The 17,890-nt window shown below is 37.4% G+C and overlaps 2 protein-coding genes across 4 annotated transcripts; both read left to right on the top strand.

Annotated features, from left to right (window-relative positions):
* The first annotated feature begins 1,067 nt into the window (after nt 1-1,067).
* On the top strand, nt 1,068-16,338 carry LOC131945907 (uncharacterized). Of its 3 annotated transcripts, none has more exons than XM_059306539.1 (3): nt 1,068-1,316; nt 3,001-3,111; nt 11,107-16,338. In XM_059306539.1, exon 3 carries the CDS (start codon nt 11,131-11,133, stop codon nt 16,024-16,026), a length of 4,896 nt encoding a protein of 1,631 aa, XP_059162522.1. In that variant the 5' UTR covers nt 1,068-1,316; nt 3,001-3,111; nt 11,107-11,130; the 3' UTR covers nt 16,027-16,338. The 3 variants fall into 3 exon arrangements, with proteins under 3 accessions (XP_059162522.1, XP_059162523.1, XP_059162524.1); XM_059306540.1 differs by lacking the exon at nt 1,068-1,316 and adding an exon at nt 2,814-2,868; XM_059306541.1 differs by lacking the exons at nt 1,068-1,316; nt 3,001-3,111 and adding an exon at nt 8,942-9,044.
* On the top strand, nt 3,685-5,756 carry LOC131945898 (testis-specific gene A8 protein-like). Its single transcript, XM_059306523.1, has 2 exons — nt 3,685-3,694; nt 5,029-5,756. Exons 1-2 carry the CDS (start codon nt 3,685-3,687, stop codon nt 5,754-5,756), a joined length of 738 nt encoding a protein of 245 aa, XP_059162506.1.
* Nucleotides 16,339-17,890: the final 1,552 nt, after the last annotated feature.

Raw genomic sequence — 17,890 nt, forward strand, 5'->3', positions numbered from 1 at the left:
CCGGGAAGGGTCGCTACACCTCTGGTATTAGGCCTAGTTTTCAATCTATATCTAAGTATGAAGTAATAACTGAACATGTAATGTTTTCTGAATATGCTTAATTTTAGTCAGACTATTGGAAAGGTAGTGGGCTATATTATTTTGTTTTACTTAGATCTAGAATAGATCAATATGATGATGTAAAGATTTAGATAACAGGGTCTAATAACCACCTAAATTCTAGTGAAAATAGTTGGCCCTACCTAATTATTCCAATAGAGCCTATATAAGGGCTTGTGGATTCCCTAACAACGTCAAAAAACATTGTGGCTAGCAGCTTACTTTCGCTCTACATCAAGTAGATCTAGTTTTTAGATCTTTATCTGTTTTTTTTTTTTTTTAATTTTTACGCATTGCTTCGATCTTCAGTTATTGTCTTTTCCATACAAAAATATGTATGTTTAGATTTATTTGCAAATCGCCATCTCGAAAGTCCTGAATAATTTTAAGAATTCTGGGTTATTTCAGTTTCAAATAGATCTAGTAAAAATATAGATCTAGGACTAATTGTGGCTTTTGTGAAGGCCCGTAGGCCTTAGATCTAGAAGTATAAATTAGTATAATGCATTTATTTGTGTTGTTTATTATTTAGCAAAAACAAATATTTCGATTTCTACATTTTTATTTTACTTCATTTATGGAAAGAAACAATTATAATAGACCTAGACAGAGTTTCTCCTAATCCCCGAAGAAAGTCTACCGCCCCCCCCCCCCCCCCGAAAACTTCAAGTGCCCCCCCCCCCCCCCTCGGAGAAAAAAGTCTGGAAGAAACACTGGACCTAGAAGGTCGACACTATAAATATTTTAATAACTGTTTTTCTCCCACAACAATGATAATTAACAGTGTTAAACCCTCACAATCAAAGTCCGTTATTCATGCTCGTATCTAAAAATAAAAAACGCACTTCTCTTTTACGCGTAGATTCTAATAATCGGAAATCCCCACGTCAAATTGTTCTGTCATTGAAAGTGTTTACACGCAAATGACGTCAGCAGGGTAAGAATGACGTCAGAAAAATTGCAGACTTGAACACTTTCTTTCTAAACGTGAAACTAAGTGGTTTGGAAGTTTAGGTGTTTATATGCTCTGTGTGTTTAAATATATAGCCTACAGCACCTTGCAGTTTACACCTCTAGAATTGTATAATTGCGCACAAGATGGCGGACGTTTCCATTGACAGTGCTTTCGTCATGTCAACAGTTCATTCAAAACCGCACTTCACTAAACCACTGATGTTCGTCATTTCAATCCAACTCACAGCGGAGTAGTATTGTATGTAAGTAGATCTGTGTGTTTTTGTGTAGTCTAGTAGTAATTGTTTTTAACTCGATGCCGGTGACAGCAGTTTTGCAAGGTGTCTAACGGAGTCTTTATTAAATTATTATAGGACATTGTGGCCAGTGTTTCTTCCAGACTTTTTTTCTCCGGGGTGAGAGGGGGCACTTGATAATATTTGAGGGGGTGGGGGAGGGGCACTGCTAAAAGTATGTTTCCTACATAAATTCCATTTCGTTCGCCTGGAAGATGCCTGGAAGAAACTCTGGTTGTGGTCTGATGATAATAGTAGAAAGCACGACTGATAATTTTTTATATACCGAGGAAAGTCTCGAGATCGGATCCCGGGCTCAACCCCGTAGGACATCCCCGATGTCACAGAAATAGGTGAGCTGTACTTCATCTGCCCTATAGACCGCTTGGTCCGAAAGGGTAAGCATAAACAAGAGAGCCTAGAAGAGTCCTCCCATACTGAGGGTATGAAGAGTACAAGTTAGTCTAACTCTATCTAGAATCTAGATCTATCTAGATTTAGATCCAGATCGAGTTAGCCTATCTTATTACTTATTATATTACAAAAGCTGTAAGCATTTTTGTTTTTAGTTCAAGCTATTCTGGTTTACGTGGAACTTGACACGATAGCCCCGCCAAAAAGTTTACCCCCGCCACACACCAAAATAGAGTGCGTTTGAATGTCTAGACATAAATAGGTCAAGGTTTTGTGCGTGCATTTAAGATTAAATTGGAGCTTTAAAAAAGTGGTAGGGCTTAACTTTTCGCATGTGCACTATCTGCATTAGTTGCGGGGCTTATCTGGAAAGATCCGTCTCTAATTTACAGGCTGTGTGATTTCACGTGAATAAGTAAAACAAAATGTGTATTCTGTTGTGTAAAATGTGAATTGTTTATAAGTCAACACGAAAGGCCTATTGGTCTAGTAGTATCGAGGTGGTTTTCATTTTCCTGGCGGTATTGCTGTTGGTATTGTCACTTTAAGGATAGGGTTAATGTATGTGAAGTGGAGAAAAAAGCAGGTGTTAAATATTCCTTGTGCGTGTTTTATTTTTTTTAATCCAACCCAGATCGATGATTTTGTGATGGTTAGACGTCACTTTTTCTATCACTTAAAGGATACTTACCTAAATGTTAGATATGTATGCCTAAAGTGATTGGCGATACCAGGGAATCGATTTGCCATTATCACAATCCATTAGTAAAGTTGTAGTTTAAGTGAAAAATTAAAAAAAAAAAACCAGCTATATCTTGTACTGATGTCTTAAAGTAGGGTAACATAACAAAATCATTATTTTTTTATTTGACAAATAAGCGACTTAATTGTATTGATAAAGAGGGATTTGTTATATTTCCGGACTTGGATATCCAGTAAAATGTAAACAATGAGTGAGCGAGTGTTCACTGTGTTGTTGAAGTTTCACTACTCGTTCACTGAATTCACGAGATCTTGTGGCAGGTGTTAGGACTCGTGACTCTGACAGCGACGGGTATCTGGATAAGAAACCTTAGCAACACATTGATTTTGTAAACTGAAAAGGGTAGACTAATTATTTGTTTGTTTAGTCCAAAAAAAAAAAAGATGTAAGCAGTAGGCCTATTTCGTTAATTTTTAAAAATATGTTTGGCCCGATAGCTATTGGCCTAACTTACTGAAAAAATGTCTTTTGCAGTATTTGCAGCATCACCCCGAGATATCTCCACCACTTGACCCTACTGGCTGGCAAATGTGTGTTGTTCTAATGTAACTATTGTAACCCTCCACACGGACGTTCATCGACAAGGTTTGTGATACATTTTGTTACAGTCATTCTTTTGTTTTTTATTGTTTTTATGTTTGGTTGGTTATGTTATAAGTAGATAGTAGTCGGGTCTGACAATGTGGCATTGAACTTAATTGTGTTCTGCTTCTTGTTTTGAAATTCATGGCCACAGTTATAAAAATGCCGTTAGTCGGCTAACTCGTTTACTTCAGGGCCCACATGTTATGTTCAGGGTTAGGGTAGGGATTCGGACTTGTTACAAGTGTGGGCGGGGTGAGGATTAAGAAAGTATTAGTGCAGATTTTTGCATTTCTGGAGTTATTTTTTAAAATAAACGGATTCAAAGAGTGGCGAAGTTGGATGGGTGTGGAGGCTGAAGTGAGACTCCATTTTAGCGGGTGGGGGAGTAAGACTGACTTCTGACAACGCGACAGGACATGTGTGTCGGTGGGGATCAGGGTTTGCAAATTTAAAAAAAAAAAGGTGCGACTTTATGTATGCATAACACATAACTTCGTTCAACTCATTTGTAATGTTCTAAACATGCAGTTTTGTTAAAACGGGGGGGGGGGGGGGGGCAAATATCACTATATAATGGGTTATGGTATGGGCAATTTACAGTGAGAATCGAAATTGTATTAAAGGATCCCTGCCTGAAGAAAAAACGCATCTGTACTTTAAATCTTCGTTATTCGATGGGGGGGGGGGGGGGGGGGGGGCTGACTTTTTCTTTTTAAATAACTTAAATGTTTTCTCAATTAAAGTTAAAACTAATTACAAAATCAAATTTCTGAGAAAAAGTGGGCGACATTCCTATTATCGCATTGTATCAAGTTAGTTCTGGTCGAAATAACACCAAGCTGTGCTGTTAGGTTCATTATATAATGTACGTAATTCGTAATTCTTTTACGAACGATTTATAGACCAAACATCTGCATGTTATTTCCGTTAAGCTGTCTACACCTAGATCTAGATGCTACCCGAGTATGTTGCGGATGTTAAAAGCCCTCTACCCACGCTGACCCCCAGCAGACGACCTGCATGTGCCCGCCACGTGCAGGAATGGAATTTTAGATCAGAACAAAATGGGTGACCGGATCACGTGACGCGGAAGCGAAATCGTGTAAAGGTCCATTAAACTACTAGATAGTCTTTGAAATAGATTGAGAATATTATCGAGGGAGAATGATTAGCCTCCTATCCGTCCGATTTTGTTTTTTCTTTAGAATTGTTGTATAGGTCTTGCGAAATTTAAACTTCTTTAGCAGATGCATAATAACCACTTAGATATCTGTTCGGGGGGGGGGGGGGGGGGGCGTTGAACAAATGTGACCTATTATTGAGTATCATATTTTGTACTTCTTTACGGATGAAAATTATGAAAACTATTTGGAGGTGATGGGAATATTCAGAAGTGACGTCTTTGGGATGTGCGTTTTTTTTTTTTTTGTAACGGGTGAAAATATGGGTGTATAAAGTGGGGGGGGGGGGGGGGGAAACAGTGTTAAAAATATTTTTTCTGTATAAATTCCATTTCGTTAGGGCGGGGGGGGGGGCGGTAGGCACTCCTCGAAGAGATGCCTGGAAGCAACACTGGGGTAAATAGTTGTTTAAATTCCATAATGCCAATCTGAAGTTGTAGTGTTTATAAACTTAAAGATATTTCGACTTTCTAGAAAAGCATATTTATAAAGAAACAATACATCAGAAACATGAACTCAACCCACTATTTTGAGAGTCGGTTTAAAACCATTTTATATTTGGAAAGAAAGAACCGTCCTATGAATTCAGACGTAAAATTTGGAAATCTTGTAAAATGAAAAAAAAAAGAGCCGCCCGTGCCTGCAGCACCCCGTGACGCCGTGCCTGCAGCACCCCGTGACGCCCGTGTCTGCAGCACCCCTTGACGCCGCACACCTTGTGACGCTGTGCCTGCAGCACCTTGTGACGCTGTGCCTGCAGCACCCCGTGTCGCCGCCGCTTCTGAAGCACCCCGTGGCGCCGCGTCTGAAGCACCTCGTGACGCCGCTTCTGAAGTACCTCGTGACGCCGCGTCTGCAGCACTTCGTGACGCCGCGTCTGCAGCACTTCGTGACGCCGTGTCTGCAGTACCTCGTGACGCCGTGACTGCAGCACCTCTTGACGCCGTGTCTGCAGCACCTCGTGACGCCGCTTCTGAAGGACCCCGTGACGCCGTGTCTGCAGCACCTTGTGACGCCGTGCCTGCAGCACCATGTGAATTCGTGCCTGCAGCTACATGTGACGCCGTGCCTGCAGCACTTCGTGACGCCGTGCCTGCAGCACTTCGTGACACCGCGTCTGCAGTACCTCGTGACGCCGTGACTGCAGCACCTCGTGACGCCGCTTCTGAAGGACCCCGTGACGCCGTGTCTGCAGCACCTTGTGACGCCGTGCCTGCAGCACCATGTGAATTCGTGCCTGCAGCACTTCGTGACGCCGTGCCTGCAGCACCATGTGACGCCGTGCCTGCAGCACCATGTGACGCCGTGCCTGCAGCACCATGTGACGCCGTGCCTGCAGCACCATGTGACGCCGTGCTTGCAGCACCCCTCGACGCCGCACACCTTGTGACGCCGTGTCTGCAACACCCCGTGAAGCCCGTGTCAGCAGCACCCCGTGACGCCCGTGCCTGCAGCACCCCGTGACGCCGCACACCTTGTGACGCCGTGCCTGCAACACCCCGTGACGCCCGTGTCAGCAGCACCCCGTGACGCCGTGCCTGCAGCACCCCGTGACGCCGCACACCTTATGACGCTGTGCCTTCAACACCTTGTGACGCTGTGCCTTCAACACCTTGTGACGCTGTGCCTTCAACACCTTGTGACGCTGTGCCTTCAACACCTTGTGACGCTGTGCCTTCAACACCTTGTGACGCTGTGCCTTCAACACCTTGTGACGCTGTGCCTTCAACACCTTGTGACGCTGTGCCTTCAACACCTTGTGACGCTGTGCCTTCAACACCTTGTGACGCCGTGCCTGTAGCACCTTGTGACGCCTTGTCCGTGGCGCCTCCCGACGCCGTGAATCTGTTGATAACAAAATACATCAGTCTACGACGCCCCGTAATCCTGATATTTTGAAGTATTTCTCCCCAGCTATTGGCAATATTCCCAATGATCAAGAAATATTCTAACAATATCAAACTACTAGTAACAGTTTAGCTCCCTGTGTTTTCATTCTTTAACTTGCCCATTTTCTGGTGTGTGCGTCACTTGGCTGGATCTCCCTTCCCACAGTAAATCACGCTGACTCACACCTTTGACCGTCACCTCGACACCTGATCCCTGGAGCCTTCGTCCCACCCCTGTTCACACTGTTCATGTGTGTTGTCGTGTTCTACTTTCCCATCGTAAAGTGTGGGGAGGGGAGGGGGCGGAGATATTAGATTGTTTAGCTATCAAGGCAATGAATGTGAGAATTATACTTCAACTGAAATATCACTCTTGAAAGGGGACGGCTTGAAAATATGTATAGCACTAGAACTATTTAATACATAAATTTATTTTTAATAGACAAATCTTAAATGAAAAAATCTTGAAACTTTCATATTTAATTTATTTAGCTAAATGCGAGCATTTTGGGACAGTGGTGCCTCTTACGGAAAATTTTGAAATAATTTTAAACAGAATAGTTAGTGATGAATAACTAAAATAATGATGAATGGTTGGTTAACAAAAGCGCCTACCTGGCGTTTGTGATGATGAAGACTCTTTTCTTGTGGTCATCGTAATTAATAAAGTGTTGATTACTGAATGCGCTTATCTTGTGGTCGGCGTCTGTACTAAATTGTTGGTCAACAAAGACTCCTATCTTAATGTCGGCGGACGTACGTTACAGTTGCTAACCAAGACACCCAAGATGTGGTCGCTGTTATTACTAAAGTGTTTGTTAATGAAAGCGACTATCGATGACATCGCTGAAGCATTTACTGTTAGATATGGGGTATAACTACCGTATAACTGACGAGTGTTACCATCATAGTCCCAATCATTGAGATGAAATACGGACAGTGGCGTAGCGAGGTCGGGTGTCACCCGGTGCGGCACTTAATGGTGTCACCCCCCCCCCCCCCCCCCAGAGGCGTAGCGACTCTTCCCGGGGACAAACTTTCAATTTTCGATTTCCACCCCCCCACCCCCGAACTTTCTATGTGCACCCCCACGAACTTTCTATTTCCACCCCCCCCCCCCTCAAATATTTCTCTATATATTTTACTATTTTTTGCCTTGGTGTCACCCGGTGTCACCCCCCCCCCCTCGCTACGCCTCTGAATACGCAGTCAAAACAAGTCTGTGACGGTAGTTGAATTGATAGAATTAGTATTGCGCATTGTGTTTATTAATCGCTAGCAGGTGATTAATTACCTCGGGTGTCGAATAATTGGGGCATTTTCTTAACCTGAGTCGTGAAATGGACGCATAGGAATAGAGCGAGAGTAAACACTAGGCACTAAATAGTTTAAGAGGTCAAAATGACGACTCTAAGCCGTTAGTTGAGCGAATGGAATGTACCATTGAGAGTATGGAGTATTCGCGTTGACAGAGAAAGCAGTTCTCGTTGACCATAGATTCCAAGGTAGCCTATATACAGAGAGCCCACAAACACTACTAGATAGAACGACTAGAAATCAATTTCCAGACTGGGAGGAACGAGGACCGACGTGTTCCCACGGACGCGACTAAACGTAAGGAGTAAGAGATTAATAAAAGGATACCATTATTAACTAATGTGGTGTATAAATGCACATTGTAATGTTACAAGTGTATTGGAGTGAAAGGTGTGATGAGGATGAGGTCTATCTCCATGGTTGCTTTTTTTCAGACTTTGGTGGTCTGTCTGGTTACTTGTCAGTTTTTAGTTGTACATTATAGTTGAAAAACTACTGTATAGAAACGAAATAAAGATCCTAGAACCTGCCAGCAGCGTAAAAACATTTCTGTGTACATCTGTTAGTGTGTTTGTGTAAAACAAGTAGGACAGCCACTTGCATCACATCATTCATACTATTGGACGGAGAAAGGGTAGACATAACGCTTGGATACAGGGGCAGTAACTGTGGATTTAGATTCAGATTGTATGAAGGGGTGGGTGTAACCGACAGGGCTCGAATCACGTGATCGAGCGGTGACTGATTTATGTGCGTGGGTTTAAGAAGACGAGATGTGTATGGATGTGTGGTGGTCACTTTGAGCGAGTCGGAAAATTTAGAAACACTACTCCCTTTACAAATACATTTCCTAAAACGTGCGAAAACTGAGAACATTTAAATGTAGCTAACCTGTTGATGAATTGGAATCAATTACGCCTATTTAGAAATAACTGGAATAAGCATAAAGAAAGTTAGTAGGCCTAAACTTTACAGTCTTAGTCCAGCTTACATTAGATTTATCTTATTCGTAGCTGTCCAATAATCTGAGGGTTTAAAAATGTTCAGTGTATAGAAAATCTAGATCTACTGTTTATTAAACTGTTCTTTTATATATTCATGTAGCCTAAGTATTAGTAATCTTTCTTAAGTTAACTATTGTGATGCTTTTTTTAAAGCAATGTATTAGTATTATGTTGTTTCTGCGTTCTGCGTGTTATCTTTTCCCTTTGAAGTTTATTTTACAAATAGTTGAAATAGATCTTGATCTAGATCCTTTGTTTTACGCAATTAAAAATTAAGCACATAGTAGATCTAGATCTAGATCTAGAATCTATACTATAAAACCACGTTCGCTGCAAATAAACTAGAATTTACATCAATTCTGCACAAAATGTATAATGATGTAAAGTAAAAATGCGATCCATTTCTTAAGCTACCTGGATTACCTGGAAATAGATAGACTGCCGTAGAAGAGGACTATGTGTGGCGCCAATGTTAAGTGCACACAAATCACAAAGAAAAGTTGTTCGCTATTCAAAACACTACTGAGGCTGGATGGAATCTAGTTAGATATTATAATTTAATTATAGATCTAAAATTTAAATAAGTAATAAGTTAAGTTACTTGGTAACTTAGTCTAATATAAATTATAACATGATAGGCGGACATAAAATTACTTCAACTTCAACAATATTTATCAATATTAACTTGTCTTAAATTTATAAAGTGTCTTAAGTTTCTAGATTCTAGATCTAGATCTATATCTAGAAATCTAGATCTAGTTAAGTCTGTCACCATTAGCCTAAAGTAAAAGTAAGTAAGACGTAAGTACTACTAGAGTAACTAGATCTAGATCCAGTGTTTGCTTGTTCTGTTAGTAATACTAATAGTCTAATAGTAATACAGATAGGCTAGAAAAAGTACTAGATCTAGATCTATCAATTTTTATACTATACATACTACATAGTATTACATAGATCTAGATCTAGATCGATTATCTTAATTTATCTAGATCTAGAATCTAGTATTAGTAAATATTAGTATTACTACATAGTACATACTACATACATAGGTAACATAGGCCTACTAATTTTACTAATACTATAGTAAATTTAGTATTCCACATTTTAGAATATGAATAGTATAGAACCTGTCTCTGTTCTTATCATTTAATTTAATGATTAGGCCTAGGCCTAATGTTTAGATTTTAGTGAATTTAATTTTTTTTGGGCCTAACAATTTTTTTTTACTTTTAGGGCATTTAGGCCTCATTATGAGTCATAATATAAAAGTATTTAGAACTGTAGGATAATTATTAATAAAAATTTGTTAGGCCTACTTGTGATTTGATAACAAAGTTATAAACATTATTCTTTCCATTCCCATCTTTCAAAACCTTACTTCACAAAAAAATTTTTTTTAGGCCTACCTAAGTTGTCCATAAATGACGTCACACTCGTAGGGGGAGGGGGGTCCGTAATTTTGTGATGGTGTGTGATTGGGGGGGGGGGTTCAGATTGTGTTATGTCATTTTTTTTGCATTATAAATGATTTTAGCCGTTATTTCGCATTTTAGATAACGGTTTTAATAAATTGTATTAAGAATTGATCAAAATATGCTATGTTGACAGAGTCGTGACAATATTTTGTTTGGAAAAATATCGATGTTTTAAGAAAAATTCAAGAGCAATTTTGAGGGGGGGGGGGGGGTTGTATGCTGAGATGTGACATCATTGGGGGGGGGGGGGGGGCTGGCTTTTTTTGACGAATTGTGACTGAGGTGAGGGGGGTGGGTAAAAATCGTCCAAGAAAGCGTGACGTTATTTATGAATGACCCCTAACACTTAGCAATTAGTAGAATACAGTTTTTTAGGCTAACTCTATGTACACAGGTATTTTGTGTTTTTAGAAGTTATTAGGGATCAGCTTATTTGTAATCATGATGCCTTGGGTGTGGTTCAGGCATTATTTAATTACTATTTATTAACATTATCACAAATTCTTCAGTATGTCTATTAGAATATAGATTATTCAACTTGTCATTAACCATAGCAGCTATTTGTGAAATACTCAGTAGACATGTGTAAAATTTAATTTATCTTTGTAGGCCTACTAAATTCAATGATCCTAAATGTAAAAATCTGTCAAAGAAAAAAGCCTAAAATTAAAACTAGACATAAAACCTGCACTTAAAATATTACAAATGAAACATAAACCCCTAATGCTTAAACTAATTTTTTTTTTTTTGCTTGATCCCACACTCATACTAAACAAAACAAAAATCAGGTGACTGGTGAGTATGGATCGCCAAAGAAAATGTAGATAAAACTCAAAATTATCTTGTTTTTATTTGCAGCCCCAAACATATTTAAGCTACATTATATTTAATTTTATTTAAATTTGATCTTTGTTTTTACAAATACCTTTTTTTTTTTTCCCTTATGTTAACTGGTTATGTGCATCATTTCCCTAAAAATTGCACTTATAAAATTCAAAAGTACTTCCCTGAAGTGTGTTCTTCTCATTTAAGTGTACATTATATCTTTTTAGAAAATACATGGTAGAAATATATTCTAAATATATATCCATATCTGGAGTTTATAAAACATAAACTTGATATTTTGCAGTTCTGAGGAAATACAGCACTAAGGATGGCTGCAGATCTTTGTACTTTCACTTATGGTATTGCTGATGATGATCTGGAGGATACTGAGTCAGACAATGATTCATCTGATACTACCACCCATGCTGTTTTGAACCAGCCGCAATATGTAAAGGGTACTTGTGTGCAAAGCATTAATGATTCCCTTATTATAAGTGCTGAAACATTTCCCTCTCCTGATATGAATGTTGGAGATTTCAAGCGGGAATCTTTTCTTAAAAAGGAGGAATGCAAGGAAGAAAACTGTAATGGACAGGTTCAGAATAGTAGTTCATCCAGCGGCTCACATTTATATTCATTACGCATTCCTATTTCTTCTAATTATAATTTAAATACATCATCCAAAGTCCTAAAATCAAAAATCGTAAATTGTTTTTCTACTATAAAAATTGTTGAGAATCAGGAAATTTCATATGATTGTGTGGATGCACATATCATTAAGAAACCCTCCCAGGAAGAAGCAAAACATGTAGTAAAACAGAATCCACATTATGGAAATCAAAATATTAGCCCAGTAAAATTAGAGACATCCCATGTTTTTAAATGTAATGATGTGGCTGTTAAAACAGACCTTGTAAATGAAACTTGTTCAAAGAATAAAGATCGAGCCGTTTCTAAAAAACATGAAGATACCAGAGAAAGAAAGAGGGGCTGCAAGGTCATTTCGCCTTATGATACTAATGTGTCTGATCATTCACTTTCTCATTGGCCAAATCCCAAAGTAGATTTAGATGAAACTTCAATTTTCATAGATGCCAGGCTTTGTGTCAACAAAAGGAAATCAGCTTCAAATAGTTACAAAAAACCACATTTACTCTCTGAAAAAGCCAAACCAATTAATTTTGAAAGTTTGAAAAGAAATTTTCACCATAAGGATCCAAGGATTAGGGCTAGCAAGCAGTATGTTTCAGGAGAATCGAAAGAAGACAAAAACAATAACACAGTTGAGTCTGTACTTGGCACTTCTAGTCGGAGTAAATCTAAGGAGTTATCTAACAACAGATCCAGCACCAAAAAAAATGAACAGACTCAACCATTGTTCAAGCAAGATGACCTAGGAAAGTTACATGTGAATCTATTCAAAAAGAAAAATAGGGCAGATTCTAAAAATGCAGATCTATTTAGTAAACCAGTGCACTGCAGTAAAGATGTGTCTGACAGTTCATCCAACACCAACAAATGTGAGCAAACTCAACTATTGGTCAAAGATCAACTGAAATCAGATGTGGATATTTTAAAGAAGAAAAAAAGTGAAGAATTAGTTGGTAAAAAATATCCCAAAAATATACCAGCAGCAAAAGTTTCCAAGACCAAAGATGAAATTAAAAAATGTGTTCAACTTTCTTCTAAGTTGATTGATCAGCATATTAAATTGGCAAGTACAAAGTCCTCTAAGCAATCCATTAACAATCAAATTGAAACAAAAAAGAAACTCAAGGCCAACCATTCTGCAGATCAACAATTAGTTGCGACAAAAAACAACCTTGGTACCAGTAAAAATGTTAAAATTTCAAACATACTGCAGAAAAAAGAAAAAATACCCAAAATTAAAGCTGAATCAACAGATGGTCAAAATTCTGTTACTGCACAAGCAGTATCCCATCCAGACCATTGTACAAAAATAAACAAGAAAAACAGCATCCCAAGTTCTATGAACTTAAGTCTAACTGGACTAAAGTCTTGCAATTCAACTTCAAGCAAGCAATGCCATAGGAAACATACTACAGTCAGCTCTAAAGACAAAGCTACTAAGAATGAATGTCAAACTCCTTCTGTATCAATCATCACAGCTGGCAAATTCAGTCCGATTGTGACAACTTGTTTTAAAGAAACTGTAGTACCAACAAAACTGTGCAGTTTGTGTTTCCTTTATCAGCTTTTCACATTTGGTAAGGATATAAAAAAACTAAAGAAGGCGGAATGCTCTGTCTGCCCAGTGAAAAGGATGTATAAATGTCCTCGGTGCAGCTTGGTTTGTCCAAATTTACTAATGCTCTATGCCCATTCACTTAATAATGCAGCACAACTACCTGTTACTAAACAGGTCAGTTGTTGTTTTTATTGTAACAAACAGTTTTTACTGCATTCTGATTACTATGTTCATGTTACATTGTCTAAGTGTTCAAAATTTTGTGTGCATTGTGAACAGACTTTCAAATCTAGTTTGCAGAAAAAAAGTCACAAGTGTCTAAACAACCATGTATATCAATGTTCCGTGTGCAAAATGGATTGTGCTAGTCAGGAAGATGTTGAGCTACATATGTCTAGCCATGAGATAGCTAATAGAGATTACAGCTGCAGAAAATGTGGGGCATCTTTTTATACTGGACAAAGTCTCTTTAAACACATGGATTTTCACATCAAAATGGAAGAAAACTCAACCACTGAAAGCAGTATTTATGTGTGTTATAAGTGCAAAAGTTCTTTTAAGTCATTGGAAGAAATAAATCAACATTGGAATGTATTGTGCCCTGGGATGAAGCAGAAAGTATGTTACAATTGTACGAAACAGTTTGACACTGTTCTAGAGCTTGAGCTTCATATGAAAGAAAGGGATTTTGGTAGAGGATGCAGAAAAGGAGGAATAATATGTTTCAGGTGCCGTGCCAGTTTTGTTAACCGTGAAGATTTTAAACACCATTTGATGTTCAGAGCTCAAAACAATACTTGTTTACCTGTTAGAGAAAATTTCCAAAGCATGATACACCACCTGATAACAAATAATAAAAGTACATTGGCAATAAAAGACAAAACAGATGAGACAAGGTTGGGAGTGCCACAATCTGAAAGGGAGAAGCACTCTACCGATAGCAATTCCACTCCCTCAAGTAACTTAAAACTTGAAAATAAGCAAGATAGGATAGATGTGACTTCAAAGATCATTTTAAAGTCAGATAATATTGATAAATGTGCATGTCTCCCAGGTGTAAATATAATGATAGATAATGTTGCAAATTCAGAGAAGCAAACTGGTGGTGACAGCAATCTTGTTAGCAAAAACGTAGAAGACAAATGTAAAGGCCCAAAGTCTGAAAATGTTGCAAGCAATCATATTGTTAGCAAAAACATAGAAGACAAATGTATAGGCTCAAATTCTGAAAATGTCGCAAGTAATCATATTGTTAGCAAAAAGGTAGAAGACAAATGTCTAGGCCCAAATCCTGAAAATGTTGCTAGCAGTCATATTGTTAGTAAAACATTGGATAACAAATGTGTAGGGCTAAATCCTGAAAAAACTTTGAGTGGTAACGCTATAACTAGTAGTCCCCCACTCAAAAAATCAAATAGTAAAAGTGTTGATCCTGCATCTGCTAGTATTGCTACTGTAAAGAGATTGGCAGATGACGAATGTGTAGATCTTGTTTCTCAAAAATCAACTAGTAATGGACTCAGTCCTCCCCTCAAGAAAAAACCCAATAAAAAAAGTGTGGAATCTCCAAATCCTGCTAGACCTGGTGTTGTTCCTTTAAAGATTATGGCAGATAAAAAATGTTCAGATCTTGAAAAATTAGCAGTTACTAGTAGCAGTCCTTCCCAGAAGATTAAAGTGAATATGAGTGGAAATCCTCAAAGATCTTCTACTGCTCTTCCTGTAAAGAGAATGACAGATTACACTTCCAGGTGTGTAGAAAAATGTGCTAGTTTTGGCAGTCAACCTATCAAGAGAAAAGCAGACTGGAAATGTGTGGATGTAGAGAAAAAGAAACTCAAACCTAATTGTGTAGAAAGTGGATATAAACAAACTGACAGTGTTATCTTTGAGGATTTAGAGTTGGCAGAAATGGTTGACCCTTGGGTCAAAAGGGATATTTTCAAAGCCAGAAGAAATCAAACTAATAACGGAAGAAGTAATAATTTTACTGAAAGAGATCACTCAAAGTATGAAACTAGAACATCTAAATTTCATGATTCTGCTACGCTCCAATGGAAAAATAATGTTTGTTTAAAATGTCGCTTAAATTTTGACACATACTTACAATTAGATATGCACCTTGTCAATGAACATGGATATTTTAAGAAGTATTTTTGTAAAACAGATTCTTGTGATATCAGCTTTAGCCTTGAGAGAAGTTTGGATTTACATCACCTTTCACTGCATGCAAATAATCAGGAATCAGGTGGTTATGAAGAGCTGTATGGAGATGTGGATTATGATCTGACTGAGCAATGTTCTAAATGTCTGAGTGGGCCAGTCTGCATATGTTCACCTTTCAGGAGTTCCAACAGACAGTTTGTTGATGAGGAAGAGGTAACTGAGAGGGATGATTATTGGAGTCCTGAAAGAGTGGAATTTAATATTTCAGAGAGGGATGATTATTTAAATCCACATACAGAATTGAATGAAATCACAGAGGGTGACAATTATTGGAATCATGAAAGCGTGGAATTGAATGATGAAAGATATCAGAATCCAACACAACACTTTGTTGAAGAGGAAGAGATATCTGAGAGGGATGATTATTGGAGTCCTGAAAGGCTGGAATTTAATGATATTTCAGAAAGGGGTGATTATTTAAATCCGCATACGGAATTGAATGAAATCACAGAGAGTGACGATTATTGGAATCATGAAAGGGTGGAACTGAATGATGAAAGATACCAGATTCCAATGCAACACTTTGTCAGAAAACAGGTTGAAGTCTTCACTTGTCTATCGGCTATAAGGATATCACCATTTTTACCATATCAGACAATCTCAAATAACTTTGTTTTGAACCAAAACAAAAATCCATTTCTTAGTAACAATAAAAATAGTAATGTATGTATGCTGCCTCAAAGTATTCATCAACCTGTAAGATTGAGTAGAAGTCTTTGCAGTCTAAATACCAGTAGCTTTAATACTGGACTTCTACCTACCTTAAATGAAAGAAACTTGTTCCCATAATACCTGTTGTACAGATTCATTATACCTAATCTGTCAATCTCTTATCTTTACGATTGCTTATTTATTGCACACTTATGTTATCAATCTAAAATCGTGTTTGAAATTTTGATGAGTCTAGTGCTAATGGGGGAAGTGATTTTCATCAAATTTTCTATTGTTTATAAAGTGATTGAATTTTGTTCTGTACCTGTATTTTGACCCACCTGCAATATTTATAATAGTGCAAATGTATTGGTCAGCATTTATTTCTAGAGCCAGTCTATTAGGCACACTCAGTTGGGGGTACTGATGTGCTAAAATAACTGTTGCTGGTTAGGGGAGGGAGGGGGGGGGGGGGGGAATAATACAATTGTATTGATATTGATGCATATAATTGCCAGTAGCCTAGCTAATCGGTGCTAAATTGTCTTTTATTATTTTGTATATATTTTATCAGAAAACTTTTTAAACAATATTTATTTAACAAGTGTGTATTTGTGGCTTATCTTTACAAAATTAGCAAGAAATTCTAATTAAGCTGATTTGTTGCTAAAACAATCACTAAGTAATTTCTATGGTATTTTTTTTTTCAAAGTAAAAAGATAAATCAATTTTGACCTTTTTGTTAAAAATGCACCAATTTGTTCTTTTAATGATTGTTAGCAAATTAGTCATGTCCCTTGGTTTATTTAAAAAAAAATCTTTTCTACAGATTTACAAACAAAAAGTAATTAAAATGCCCTAATTTATCATGTGACAAACAGGTATAAAGACAAACGTTGAAAACATATTCTATTACTTCAGCTTTTTGCAAAGCTTATTTTGCATAATAAATAAGGAACCAAGTAGGTATATAGTATCTAGTTTAAATCAGATTTCTTGTCATTTAATTTATTGGTACTTGAACAACTAGCATTTTATAACCTGTTCAGCAATGTAATAGTATTACCACACTTTTTTTAGATGAACAATTATTTGTACATTGTATTCTATTGAGTAGCACACATTTTAGGTGGCTATCATGTATAAGCAAATAATAGATATTTCTCAAATTTTGTTTATCATTTGACCTTAAACATTTATTTGATGTATATACACATGTGAACATTAAACACTTGTTTATATTGTTTGTTGTCTCAGATTCATTAGTGTCATTCAAAATTCTTCCAGTGCTGTATATGTTTTTTAAAAAAATGGGGGGGGGGGGCTTCGTGGTGTTGGCTACAGTAGGAGTATGGCTTATCAAAATTTCATTTTTCAGCATTTGTGTGTGTGTGTGGATTAAAAAATACGAATTTTCAGAAAATTCATTCCACCACCCCAACGAAAACTTTATGCAGGCCTCGTGATCAGTGAAAGTATGTAGATCTAGGTAGTACTTGTTTTGTTGAAAAATACTTAAGTCCTGTGTGCTGTCTTTCAAGTAGACCCAGGACGTGCAATGGAAACATGACTATGATATAAGATCTCTTCTAACGACATAGCTACTTCTATTCAACCAAGATATCCCTAGCCGACTATGAAAACCGCAAAATAGAATTAACAAGAAGCTACAGGGAAAGGAAACTAATATCATAAAAAATTCATAAAAAACGTTTTAATAACAAGCTTTTATGTAATGATGCACTAAAAAGTAGAAAATAAATTATAGACTACTATTTAAATAACTATAAAGAAAAGCGTGGGTCACTTTAGTATCTATTGGATACCTTTACTAATGTTAAGGAAGACACCCACGCTTTTCTTTATAGTTATTTAAATAGTAGTCTATAATTTATTTTCTACTTTTTAGTGCATCATTACATAAAAGCTTGTTATTAAAACGTTTTTTATGAATTTTTTTTCAGTACTTTACATGTTTTATCTACAATAGAGTTACATGACT

Source organism: Physella acuta, unplaced genomic scaffold (assembly GCF_028476545.2).
Source record: "Physella acuta isolate Inbredline_101_S28 unplaced genomic scaffold, ASM2847654v3 ptg000539l, whole genome shotgun sequence".
Taxonomy (NCBI): domain Eukaryota; kingdom Metazoa; phylum Mollusca; class Gastropoda; family Physidae; genus Physella; species Physella acuta.